The sequence below is a fragment of the Rhinolophus sinicus genome, chromosome 17 (assembly GCF_057876585.1).
Source record: "Rhinolophus sinicus isolate RSI-liver-muscle chromosome 17, RSI-T2T, whole genome shotgun sequence".
In the NCBI taxonomy this organism is placed as follows: Eukaryota; Metazoa; Chordata; class Mammalia; order Chiroptera; family Rhinolophidae; genus Rhinolophus; species Rhinolophus sinicus.
In genome coordinates this window covers 23,065,523-23,080,020 of record NC_142517.1, presented here as the reverse complement: position 1 = coordinate 23,080,020, position 14,498 = coordinate 23,065,523, and the positions used below count along the sequence as shown (strand labels likewise).

Below are 14,498 nucleotides of genomic sequence, written 5' to 3'. Positions count from 1 at the left end.
GTGGTTGTTTTCCATGTCTTGGCCACTGTGAATAAAGGTGCAAAGAACATCGGAGCACATATATTTTTACAGATAAATGTTTCCAGATTTTTTGGGTAGATACCCAGGAGAGGGATTGCTGGGTCATATGGTAATTCTATCCTTAATGTTTTGAGGAACCTCCACACTGCCTTCCATAATGGCTGCACCAGTCTGCATTCCCACCAACAGTGTATGAGGGTTCCTTTTTCTCCACAGCCTCACCAACACTTGATACTATTTGTCTTGTTGATGATAGCCATTCTGACTGGGGTGAGGTGATATCTCATTGTGGTTTTTATTTGCATTTCTCTGATGATTAGTGATAGTGAGCATTTTTTCATATGTCTATTAGCCATTTGTATGTCCTCTTTGGAGAAATGTCTATTCAGGTCCTCTGCCCATTTTTCAATGGGGTTGTTTGTTTTTTTGTTGTTGAGTTGCATGAGTTCCTTGTATATTTTGGACATTAGCCCCTTATCAGAGGCACGGTTTGCAAAAATCTTCTCCCATTCAGTTGGTTGCCTCTTTATTTTGTTGATGGTTTCTTTTGCTGGGCAGAAGCTTTTTAGTTTGATATAGTCCCATTCATTTATTTTAGCTTATACTTCCCTTGCATTTGAAGTCAAATTCATAAAGTCCTCTTTGAACCCAAGGCCCATAAGTTTAGTACGTATATTTTCTTCTATGCAATTTATTGTTTCAGGTTTATTGTTTAGGTCTTTCATCCATTTTGAGTTAATTTTGGTACACTGTGACAAATAGAAGTCTAGTTTCATTCTTTTGCACATGGCTTTCCAGTTCTCTAGCACCATTTATTGAGAGTTTGTTTTTTCTCCATTGTATGTTTTTGGCTTCTTTGTTGAAAATTATCTATCCATATTTATGTGGGTTTATTTCTGGGTTCTCAATTCTATTCCATTTGTCTGTGTCTGTTTTTCTTCCAATACCATACTGTTTTGATTATTGTAGCCCTGTAGTACAAGCCAAAGTCAGGGAGTGTGATACCTCCAGCATTGTTTTTCTTAGGATTGCTTTGGCTATTAGGGGTCTTTGGTGGTTCCAAACAAATCTGATAATTTTTTGTTCTATTTCTTTAAAATATGCCATTGGGATTTTGATGGGGATTGCATTAAATCTGTATATTGCTTTGGGTACTATGGCCATTTTAACTATGTTGGTTCTTCCAATCCATGAACACGGAATGTCTGTCCATTTCTTTGTGTCTTCTCCAATTTCTTTTAAAAATGTCTTATAGTTTTCAGTGTATAGGTTTTCTGCATCCTTGGTTAAGTTTATTCGTAGGTATTTTATTCCTTTTGTTGCAATTGCCAAAGGAATTTTTTTTTATTTTATTTTTTTCCTGAGATTGCATTGTTAGTATATAGGAATGCAATAGACTTTTGCATGCTGATGTTGTAGCCAGAAACTTTACTGTATTAATTTATTGTTTCTAATAGCTTTTTCCTGGAGTCTTTAGAGTTTTCTAAATATAGCATCATATCATCTGCACAAAGTGACAATTTAACTTCTTCATTCCAAGTTTGGATGCCTTTTATTTCTTTCTCTTGCCTGATTGCTCTGGCGGGGACTTTCAATACTATGTTGATAAGCAGAGGTGATAGGGGACAGCCCTGTCATGTTCCTGAATGTAGAGCAAAGGGCTTCAGTTCTTCATCATTAATTATGATATTAGCTGAGGGTTTGTCATATATGGCCTTTATTATGTTAAGGTATTTTCCTTCTATACCCATTTTATTAAGTGTTTTAATCATAAATGGATGTTCTGTCTTGTCAAACGCTTTTTCTGCATCTATTGATATAAACATATGATTTTTGTCCTTTATTTTTGTTTATGTGGTATGTCACATTGATGGATTTGTGTATGTTGAACCATCCTTGTTCCCCTGGGATGAACTCCACTTAGTCGTGATGTATAATCTTTTTTATGCATTGTTGCATTCGATTCGCTAGAATTTTGTTTAAGGTTTTTGCATCTGTATTCATCAGAGATATTTGTCTGTAATTTTCTTTTTTGTGTGTGTTATCCTTACCAGGTTTTGATATCAGGGTAATGTTGACTTCATAAAATGAGTTAGGGAATAATTGTCTCTTCTTCAATTTTTTGGAAGAGTTTGAATAGCACAGGTATTAGATCCTTTTTAAATGTTTGGTAGAATTCACTACTGAAGCCATCTGGTCCCGGGCTTTTGTTTTTGGGAAGGTTTCAGGTGACTGATTCAATTTCCTTACTGTTGATCAGTCTACTGAGATTTTCCAATTCTTTGTGATTCAACCTAGGAAGATTATATGTTCCTAAGAACTTGTCCATGTCTTCTAGGTTATTGAATTTGGTGGCATATAGTCCTCATGAAGGAACTCTCTGAGGGGTGCTCTATTTGATATCAATCTGATAGAGCTGAAAAATTATGAGTGTTTAAAAATTTTAGATGTAGTGAGAAAGGTGTGACTATTTAATCAAATGTCTGAAGAAAAGGAATATAAAGGTGTTTATGAAAACCATTTTATCTGGAAGATAACTAACTCTGGGGCTATATGGCTGAAATTATACTGGGAAGCTCTGTTGAAGGCTGCATTTTGAGGACTTGTTTTCAGAACATAGGTGCCCTATTCTTTCTTTATACGAATATTAACAAGCAGCTTAATATGTTCTAATTAGCCAACAGTAAAATAAATGAGGTGTATATGATATATATGCATCATGGAATATAATGATCAAATAAATTACTTAAAACGTTTTTTTTTTTAAAAAAAAGCATCGTGGGCACTGTGAAACAATGAGTGAGCTAAATTGACAATAATCTATAATTTTCTAATTCATGTATTGAAAGATCCAATTATTATTCTGTATTATTTAGTCCAATGTCTCAGCCTAATGTTACCCAAAATTAATAATGTTATGATGTGGACATATATTAAGGAGTTGTTATTAGATTTTTCTTAAGTTAAGAAGTTAGTTACAGTCAAAATAAGTGATAAAAGACATCATGTAATCAACTACAGATACAGTGATGATAGATACATAGATCATAAGATGTTAAGAGCTCATAATATATACATTCACTTATGTATAACGCACTGTCTTTATTTATATGGAGCATATATCTTATTTATGTCCATATCTAATCCATGTCTAAATCTGTATTCATATCCATATCCATGTCGATATTTGTCTCTATAAAATTTTTAGGTATTTTCCCACAAATTTTACCTGGAGATGATTTTCAATATTTATTTTTTTAAGTATAGCCAAGATTCAGTTGGCAGTATTTTTCATATGATTATATCTGACTGTAAAATCACAAAAATCCATTGATGATGTTGACAGTTTTATGGACACATATATAAATACAACAATATTTATTGTTTTTAATCTTTGCCAGATACAGTATCTTCCATCTGTGTACCCATTCAATTCTTATTAAAACATGTAAGTAGTAATATAGTCTCAGATTTTCAGTTGAGTATATTGATGTAGGAGAGGTTAAGAGACCTGTTCCTGTCCACCCAGGCAATAAGTGTTGGATGTGGGACTCAAGCCCAGGCCTGACTTTGGAGCCAGGCATAACTCCTAAGCAGCCAATATGTTGTCCCCAAGTGGCCATTATTATGAAAGGCTCATTGTAGGGAAAGGGTGACTGTGGATACAGTGGAGAAGGATCCCTCAGTATTCAGAGAACTTTCATTCGTGTGAGACTGAGCAGAAACCTAACTCTGAGGTCCCTGCCCAAGGGTCTACTGGAATGGTGTTTCCCCTGGTCAGCTTCATTTCCCTGCCCATTCATGCTACACCTAGGTAGACATTCAAGTAACAAGCAAATAACATTACTTACTGGTGCCCAACAGCTATCCCAAAAGGACGTGAGGAGTTAGACTTACAAAAAGCACACACCTTCAGGATATGACTGCCATAACTGTCACCAGAGGAGTAGAACTCATGCATGTGAGAGTGAAATGCAAACGCTTAGTCCACCTGCCAAGCTTTGAGAAACCAGCTATATGTTCCATGTCTACACTGTGGACACACCTCCCCCCCACACACAGACAGCTCTATACACTGACTGACCATGCCTCAACATGGAGGATGTCCCCTAGCTACTCCTCTGTGTGATTACAGAAGGCTGGGGAGACACCTACCCCAGTGACCCATCTTCGGTTCTCTTTATTTCTGCTGAGTGTTAAATCATGTTTCCCCATCGTTCTGCTGGGTGTGATTTTTTACAAGCACTCCAACCAATTAACAATGTGACTTTGAAGGAATCACATAAATATCAGGCCTGCTGGTTTTAAATGTTTACATAGAAAGGTGATATTCAGGTCATACCATTTATTTACTTAGTTTTAACATAAATTTTAAATAAACAGCATTTCTGCAATGTATGATATAAAGTAGGTGTCAACATTTTTCCCATAAGTAACTTATGCTAATGGAGTTGGCCCTCTGGCTTTAAATCAAAGTTAAGTGCAGAAAATACAAGATCCTCTTTTAAAACATAAATCACTAGACTCAAGTATTTTATCCTCAAAGAAGGAGACTGTTTAGTTTCAGATAAATATTTTTAAATGATAGAGAATGGTACTATATTATACAAATTAAAGACAGAAATTCAGTTATGAAAATAGTAAATTGTAATACGTACAAGAAAATAATAAGTATGATATGTTTAAGGCAATTTTAGAATTCCACATGTTTTTAGAGTATACTAGAAAGTGTAATACATAAAACAAAGACTAGGAAGTCATCAATGTGCCAAAATATTGCCCGGTGTCCCTGTAGTCCGAACTGAGTAACCAGGGTTTTACAGTTTCCTTGACTCTGTTCCCTTTAGTAAAGTATGATGAATTAGAGCAGTAGCTTAATGGACATAGCTTATCAGATAAGCTTATTCTCTATATACTGACTCTATACCTGAAAGCAATTTTTGATGTAAATTTGAAATATTAAATGATATAGAGGGGAAATTCTGATTCACTCTGGAATTTATATCCCTCGATGTAGAGGCAAAATTGTGTCTTGTATCTTAATCCATCATACAAGTATCTATCACCTCAGGAAAAAACAATGATTAAAGTTCTAATGATTCAAAATTGAGAAACAGTGTCTATGCCACTGACTGTACCCAAATTAGAGTTTTGAATATGAAGTGTGGTTATTTGGGAATTTGGAAATTTAAATGATCATTGGGCTTCAAACTGTTCATACTTTGCAGAACAATGTATTTTTGAGAAGACCATGGAAGCAAAAAGAAATAAGCAGGGTGAGAAAAATCAATGGCGAATGCAGAAAAAGGAGAAGAAAAGATAATAAAAGTAATATTTAAAAAAATAGTCTCAAATCTAGGGCTTCAAACTGTCCCAATGCAACCAAGGAAAACCTTACAATCTGGTGTAAGGGTGGAAAACACATTTCACAAGTGTATATAATCCCAAACTTGGGATAAGTCTGAGTGTTTGCTATGTCTTAGCAAGCTCATATGCAACCTCACAGATCTTTCAGGATAATGCTGAGCAATCCATCAGTGTTGGCACTGTAGTTCCCTATATTTGATATTCTTATTCTAGGAAATAATTCTGTATCACAGACTAGTTGACAGTTTATTCCATCCAATAACTTTCATTTATCTTCATCATGGAATTATTAAAACTTTGAATTATCATCCTTTATCTCAAGCTCAAATTGATTGGTTAAGCATAAAATAGGACCAGATGGGTTTAAATTCAATCAAAAATTTGTAAAGGTTTTGTTTGTTTGCTTGTTTGTTTTTTCCCTCTGGGGCTGAGGACAGGGAAGAAGGATTGGAAAAACTTCAGCTACTTCATCAATGGGTGGTAGACTTTATAGAGGTTTAGAAAAGATGCCGTATTATATGGTAACCTGATGTATGTAGCACATAAATTGTTTTTTTCTTTAAAAAATACATAGTGAGGACTTTAAGGTAAATCTACATTTTTCTTTCATAGGAGAGCATGAAAGAAAACAACAGATCAATAATCACAAAGATAAATTATTTCTGCTAAGGACTGAGTCACAGGAAACCCATGAACTATAAATTATGTGCAGTACTGGATCAAAGCAACCGAAACCTGCAGAACTGCACAAAAACTATGATGTTAAGGCAGTTTGATAGGCAAGAAAGGACAGTGGAGGGCCCTGAAGGAGGTAGATCCTACAAAAAGATAATGAATATTTACCCCAAGAATAAAAGAGCCTCACCATGATCAAAGACTCCCAAGGGCAGGAAACATAAGAAGGCTGGATTACTGAAAGAAGTAGCTAAGCAAACTCAGAAATCACCCAGGCAGGCCCAGAGGTAACTGAGCTCTGCAAGAACTTCTAAAGTGGAAGACAAGACTGGAAAGTATGGCTGTATCCTCTGCTAACAACAGTCAGTGATGGACCAGGGGATTCAGGAGGGCTGGAATTAAAAAGTGAGAATTTATAAAAATACAGATATATAAACATATATAGGTGTTTGTGTGTGTGTGTGTGTGTGTGTGTGTGTATAATATATATATATATATATATATATAATTTGATATATAAATTTTATATATATATAAAATTTTATGTATATAAATTATATATATATAAAATTTTATATATATATATAAATTATATATATACATATATGTGTGTGTATATATATATATATATATATATATAAATAAATTATAGCAATAAGAGTCTTTGAGCACAAAAATTGAAAGAAAAATAGTCTTCACCCTACTTCTCTTCCCCAGGACATTCTTAAAATAGTTTGTCCAAGAAAAGCCATCTCATTCAATTAGAAATAATACAATAGCTATATATATAAAACATTAATGCAAGGTACTATGTACTCTAAGAAGAATAGTAAGTCTCCAACGCATGAAAAAAGCAAACTAGAAAAAGTTGCTACGAAGTAGATAAAATACAAAGAGTGCCAAAAAAAAATGTATACACATTTTAAGAAAAGGAAACACTACTGCAATTGTAATACTCAATGTTTACCGATAAAAAAAAGATGAATACAAGTCATGTTTGATTTCTGCAATTACAAGAGCTGCTCAAAGTGGTTACTATCAGCATCCAGACACTTCTGATTAAGGCAAACAACTGCTTGAGCAACGTTGATACAAATAGCCACTTGTATGCATTTTTTTGGCACCCCCAGTACATTATACAATATTGTAAAATAAATTTTTAAAATAACATAAGAAGAAACATCACAAAGCAGAAATACACAAATTCAAGGAAGATATAGGTAGATATTTGGAGGTGATCGCTAGTCAAAAAGGATCAGAGACTAAAAACTGGTACTGGGAGAAAAAAAAACATAAATAAATGAGAAATTAAAATGAACTCAAGGTATTATATATAATAGAAATGAGAAAAACAAACAAAAGGAAAGAAAAATGTGAAGAAAGATTAAAAAGTACTAGAGAGAAAATGACACCGTTTTAGAAGACATTCAAAGATGACTATGTAGGTGTTATATAAATCAAAACAATGAACCAAAATTAATATTTAAAATATAATTCAACAATAACTTCTAAAAATAAAGCTTGGAGCTTTATTCCTGTGAAATTGACCCAAATACAACAAAATATGTGCTAATGAAATTACTAAAACTGATTAAATCACTAATAAGAAAATGAAAATAAGACATGTATTGCACTTATTCAGAGCTACATTAAATGACAGAAGAGTGTAAACAACAAAAAATCAAAAAAATAAAACAAGGAGAGAGATAATAAGCCAAGTGTTTTAATAATCAGGGTGCTTGTCCTTGTTTTATCTTTTTTTTTTTTCCCCTGCAGCAATTTGCTGCAGAGAAGGTTAGAGAAGATAATGTATGGTTTCATTTCTAAGTAGTGAGCCTCACTCCAAAAGAACCATAGGTCTTTGAGTGCTAGCCATGGTCACCTGGGGGACAACCCAGCCAGGCAGCTGCCGGGTCACCTCAGCAGCTCACCTGTCTCCTGGAAATCATGCATGTCCTGTTTCCTTGCCTTTTTACCAATGACCTTTTTCCAAATATTTCAGTAAGAAATCATTTTCATGTCAGAATACAAGATTACTGAATAGAATTCTGTAAGCACAGTGCTGCTCAACCCTACATTTCATGGAGCTTCTACTTTAAAACGCTTCATGCTGGCAGCATCCATGCCCTGAAACTCAGAGGAAGGCTATTATTTTTCTCAGCCAGCATTTTTTGTCTTTTCATATTTAAAATCAAAACTACTTGTCTACTTCCTCCATATTCATTCTACTATACATCTGAATTAAGAAATAGTTAAAATAGACATATAAAAAGATTTTAATATCAGCAAGGAAATTTAAAGAGCAAAACTTCCCAGATAGTAGAAAAAAATTTTAAATAATAAAACAGATCATTCTTTTTTCCCCCCGATTAAACTTTTAAGTATTCAGAGTCAATTAAATTCTCTACTTACCAAATTTGTTACAGTTTTCAGTAGTGTGTTCATGCAGATTAGTCTCCATGGCTCCTCAATATTGTCCGGGAGAGGTGTGTGAACATAGTACGCCCCGAGGACGCCCACCAGCAGAAGCAAAATAATCTTTTTTCCCATGACGTTTCCTTTCTGCCCTTTCTAGTTGGGCAGCACAGCAATATGCTTTGGAATAATAGTCAGACTGAAATTTCATACCCAGTTTTTCAGCCTATAATAAACTGTTATCTAACTTCCTGAGTACAAATTTCACTGCTCAGTGTGTTATCTTTTCATTGGCTGCTCATAAATAGACAGGAAGAAAAAAAAAGCACAACAACAAAAAAAACCTATGCAACAAACGGCACTTACTGTCTGCAAGTTTTGTCATGTTCACATTCTTACTATGTTGCTAGGAAGTCAGTAAACAAACATTTATTGAATAATTACTAGGTACAGAATACTTTTTAAAAACAGGGCATAGAAAAATACAAGAAACACCCCAGTTTATGTTTCAAATAATGAATCTCAGAGAGAAGGAAAAGTATTTTTACAGCTAAGAGCTTTTACAAATAGGGTGAATGTGCTCACTTGAATTTCATATTATGATTATATTTTGTCGTGCTACAACTATCAATGAATAATACTGATTATGTTCAAATTAAACAACAATCATGGAGCTAGCTAACAGTTTTTGAGCACTTACTCTGTACCCCACACAATGTACTAAAACAATTAAATCTTAGTTAATCCTCAATGGGGTTATTGTGGTATGAGGGAGAAATAAAGTGAGACTGAGGAAAGTTTGGAGAGTTGCACAAGCGCATTCAGTAGTATGGAGCAAAGCCAGTGCAGTCCTCCATGAGTGCTTATTAAAACTCCATTTGTCTCAGTTCTTTAATTAGTCTCAAATTGAAATTAAAAAGATTAAGTAATTTTTCCAGATCATACAAAACTAAGTATCAGTGTCAGAGACACTGTTCACTGAATATCCATGTGCCCATATAATTTTCAGATCCCTTCTCTTGCAGTTAAGTGAGGTTTCGGGATTCGTGCTGGCCAAAGGCATCTGGTAGAAATCAATGTGTGTCACTTCCAGACAAAAGTAGTTAAAATCCACAAGACCTGGAAACGATCTTTTGAAATGGTGGCATCACAACATATAGATAGTTTGGATTAAGTGACCCAAGACTTCAGTTGCTCAAACTCCATGAGAATATTCTTGAGGAGCAAGAAAATATTATGCCAAGTTTAAAGTATTGTCTGACTTAATCCTCATATCACTTTAACTATATCACTCAGTCCTCATATCAACAGTGAAATGTATGAACTAATATTATGAGAGGCTATATTTCTTTCCCAAGGTCACATCATTACATATTTCCAAAGTTATCATTAAGTCCTAAGTCCTCTGGCTCTGAGGTCTTTCTTCTTAATACTCTGCAAATTAATGAGAAGTGGAAATCCAGAGGAGCTAGTAATTTCCATGTAGTGTTACTGTTTAATTTTGTTTGAACAACTGCTAGAAATTTCAGGACTTTCCTCTCTCTTTACTTACCTATATCTGTCTTTTCTCTGTAACTCTGCAATTGGCAGGTACTGACATCAGCTTTTTTCCATACTCAGTTTCATCTGGGAGACAGATTTATTTGGGGCATAATAAATCATTCAGGACAGCTGAGAGAATTTTGGTATATGGGCATCTGACCTAAAGTGTTACTAACACTGCAATTACTTGACAAAACATCAAGATTGTCTACTGTCCATCTTGACAGAAGGTCATATCTAAAAAGAGTTCAAATAAAACGAAATGAAATCAAAATATTAATGAGAATTAACAAATGATGTGAATTGATTTTTTAGTTGTAGATAGCCTTCTGTGATAATTTTATATTTCTACACTTTACATAGAAATCCTAGGAAGAACATGCTTGGTCTCCCAGACAATCACTGATTCTTAGACTTGCCCATGATCTGCTTTCTTTTCCCTTTCTGCATAAACAAGTTACATTCTCTCATAAGTCAACACTCCCCCTTGAGGTGGGAGGAAGAGCTAAAGGAATTCCTATAGATGGTTTTGAAATATTTTGTGAAGCACGATAAATATAAGAACTGAATAATGTGCAAATTGTAAAGGTGTGTGGCAAAGGTTACAATGAGCCACATGCTTGGGAAAGGGTGATGCTTGGTAAGTTACAGAAAGCAACATTTTCCAGCTAAAATTATTTTAAAATGAAGAGCACTGAAGGATATCTAGTGAATCCTTTTTTTTTTCTATTTAAGGAAAATTTATCTGTTTAAGATACAACTACTTATTCTTTCATACATCATGTTCCATCTCAGTTAATATACAACTGTGGCTGGTTGTATTTTACTCTATTTGTTATTGGTTAATGGCACTAATATCTCTCTCTCTCTCTCTCTCTCTTTCTCTTTCTGTGTGCGTGTTTATTGTCAAGACGTTGGATGACTATCTTCTTCTACATTGACAAGGGGATTCTTGCATGGAATGAGGGGTAGTGCAAAATGAAAACTTTCAATTTATAGCATTACTTGCTAAATACTGTATTTCACATCAACTGTCCTAACACTGATACTCTGAAAAAAAATATGATTTTAATAAACTTCCTCAGTCAGATTCTTATTGAAAATAACTGAAGATTTTTTCTGGACCAACAAACAATGAAACTTGTTTTAACCAACAGTGTACAGACCTATAGACTTCTTTGTCCTACCCTTTGAGCGATAGTCAGTGATTCATTAATCATTAACTACCATAACCTCCATGAACCATTCTTCCTTTCCTTTCTGGCACTTAAAAATTATGACTTTGACATTTCCTCCCTCAGAAAAGTATCCAGTGCAATTCTCTTCTATTTATGTGTATTGTTCCTTAGCAATAAACTTATTTAAAAAAATTTTTTTTAAATGTATTTGTGTTCATTTGGGAAGAATAGTGGACAGAATTTAAATGACTATTTGAGACCCAAACTGAAGGGAATTAATGTTTGACGAATGCTTATCAGTGTGCCCAATTCTGTGCTGTGAGCTTTACAATTTCCTTATTCAGTTTTTACAACTACTCTGAGTTGTATATTATTTTACCAATTCATGCCAATGAGGAAACTGAGATCAGGGAGGATTAAGGATTTTGCCGATAGTCACATAGTAAGTGAGAGATTTGTTAAATAGCCATAATGATTCCTAGTTCTTGAGTCTCCTATTACTAAGAACAAAGGTCTAAAATTAGATATGTGTGACTACAAAATTTTTGCCCTTTCTTTTCCTTCAGTGGTTTCCTACTCTCCTCCAGCCTCAATGGAGTTAAGTGATATAAGACTCATTAGTAGTGATGATTCACAGTGGGGGTTATGTTTAACTACAAAGTTCAAGTATCCCTTGAACAAAGCATCAAACCTTTAGGATGCAGGCCATGTGTGTTTGGGGTGGGGGCAGAAGGTCATGCAGATTTAAAAAAACGAAATCTCTGAAATGATTCTGACATGGCCCTTAGTGCTAAGAATCACTACTTTATATTGTCCTACCTCTATAGAAACACTCTTACTTAAACAGTCCTAACTTTGATAAAGCAGAAATAGGATTGTGAAGTCCTTGTTCCAATTGATGAAGGTGAAAATCTAGATAAGTGATTGGGAAACAAAGTTGTGTAAACATATCAGTCAAATATTTAAAACTCAGAACATGTTATTCCTGAAAGAGAAATTTTAAAAGTCTTCCTTAAACTTGTCAAAGTAGTTTGGATACCAAGAAAATAGAAGTCCTCAAGCTAGGGCGATCTCTTTTCCTAATCACCTAAAGTACCTTGACTAAGACAAGAGGAGTGGACTAAGTAACTAACTCATGAACTACTGACTTATAATGTGCTGTTTCAAGTCTGAAATTGATCAGGCAAACTGGTACTTTGTCCTGAAACTTCCAGTTGCTTCGGTCTCTGGTCTCCTCATAGTCTCTCAAATCAGTAGGACCACTAGCAACTGCCTGGGTTTCCCTCTTTACACCAAAGCCAAGTAGCTCTCTCAAGGGAGTCAGCTGGGACAAGTATAGTGCTCACCCTCTTTGTTTATTGTCCCTCAGGGATCACTCACTGTCCTTCACTTCCTGGTCTCTAGTTTCTGTTGAGTGAAGTTTTATTTTATTTTTTTAAATAATTGTTTCTGGCACTTGTGTAAATCCAGTCCCTCTACTGTCATCACAAGAATCTATGAAACTTATTTTATAGCCAACAATATGGCCGACATTGGACAATTACCTACATATAATTGAATGGAATGTGTATCCTGGGGTGGTCCACTGGAGTCTTTCCTAAATGTCAATTAGGTCCAAGTAGTAGATTGTTTTCAAGTCTTCTGTGCCATTCCTTAGTTTTTGTTTAATTGTTCAATTAAGTACTTAGAAAAGAGTGTTGAAATTTCCACCTATAATTTTGAATTTGTCTATTGCAATATTTAGTTTTTATTGGCTTTGCTTCCTCTATTTAGAAGCTCTGCTAAGTAAAGAAATAATTGTGATTATTGTGTACTCTTAAGAAATGAACTCTTTTATCATTACAAAATGTCTGTTTTATAGCTCTGATAATTTTTCTTAATGTGATAGTCAATCTAGTTCTCTTTTATTGTTTCATTAGTGTTACCACCCTTGTACAGCCATCTGTGTCTTTACGTTTAAAATATTTTTTCTTGCAAATAGTCTATAATTGTGTCTTGTTTCTCATTTTAAATGTAATTTAATATTATCTGCTTAATTAATTAATTAATTAATTTTTATATTAGTTTCGGGTGTACAAAATACACAATGATTAGACCCCTAACAAAGTTATAACCCCCACCACCACCACCACAGTATACTACACTCTGCCATTGAATATAACTGTTACAATACCATTAACTATGAGGTCTGATAATTAAGTTTGCAAACTTGCAACAATGTCCCTAACCTTTTTTGATATCAGAGGGATGATTCATTATGAATTTGTATCAACTGGACAGTTAACCAAGTTTACTATTTGGAAGTGCTGAAAAAGCTGTGTGAAAAAATTAGATCAAAAACCTGAACTTTTCACCAACAGTTCATGGCCCTTGCATCACGTCATTGCACCAGCTCACACGGCACTGTCTGTGAGGGAGTTTTCAGTTAGTAAACAAATAACTGTATTGGAACACCCACCCTACTCACATATATGTATATATATAAATACACGTACATATACCATGTTCCCCGAAAATAAGACCTAGCTGAACAATCAGCTCTAAAGCATCTTTCAGAGCAAAAATTAATATAAGACCCGGTCTTATTTTACTATAAGACCGGGTCTTATGCAACATAATATAATATAAGATCGGGTCTTACATTAATTTTTGCTCCAAAAGACACATTAGAGCTGATTGTCTGGCGAGGTCTTATTATTGGGGAAACAGGGTAATATCTATACAGAAGGTGCCAAAACAATGTATATGCATTTTAAGAAAGGAAAAAACTATTAAAATTGTAATACTCAATATATACCGGTAACAAAAGATTAATACAGTCATGTTTGACTTCTGCAATTACACGAGGTGCTCAGAGTGGTTACCATGAGCATAATTTTAATATTGTTTTTTTCCTTTCTTAAAATGTGTATATATATTTTTGCCCCATATATACACATATATACATATATGTATATATATGTATATACAAATATATATATAGGTATATATATATATATTTGACATTCAATCTTATTCTACTTGAGCTTGAGGTGTACAGTGCAGTGTTCAGGCATCTACACAGTCTACGAAGTGGTCTCCCTGATAAGTCCAGTACCCATCTGGCACCCCACATAATCTTTACAACGTTATTGATTATCTGCCCATACTGTATTTGACCTCCCTGTGAATATTTTGTGACTACCAATTAGTACTTTCTAATTCCCTCACCTTCTCCCCCATCCTCCAACCACCCTTCCCATCTAGCAACCGTCAGTTTTTCCTCTGTATTTCTGAGTCTATTTCTGTTTTGTTTACTCA

The 14,498-nt window shown here is 34.3% G+C and overlaps 1 protein-coding gene across 3 annotated transcripts in view; it reads right to left on the bottom strand.

Moving 5' to 3' along the window:
- LOC109447551 (deacylase AADAC) overlaps positions 1-8,751 on the bottom strand; it is a 29,588-nt gene extending 20,837 nt beyond the window's left edge. Inside the window, exon 1 of one of the 3 annotated variants that reach the window (XM_019732036.3) lies at positions 8,476-8,751. In XM_019732036.3, the coding sequence (XP_019587595.2) occupies positions 8,476-8,613 (138 nt within the window). In that variant the 5' untranslated portion in view covers positions 8,614-8,751. The remainder of the gene's footprint in view (positions 1-8,475) is intronic. The other 2 variants (XM_019732037.3, XM_088794609.1) reach the window with 2 other exon arrangements.
- Positions 8,752-14,498: the final 5,747 nt, after the last annotated feature.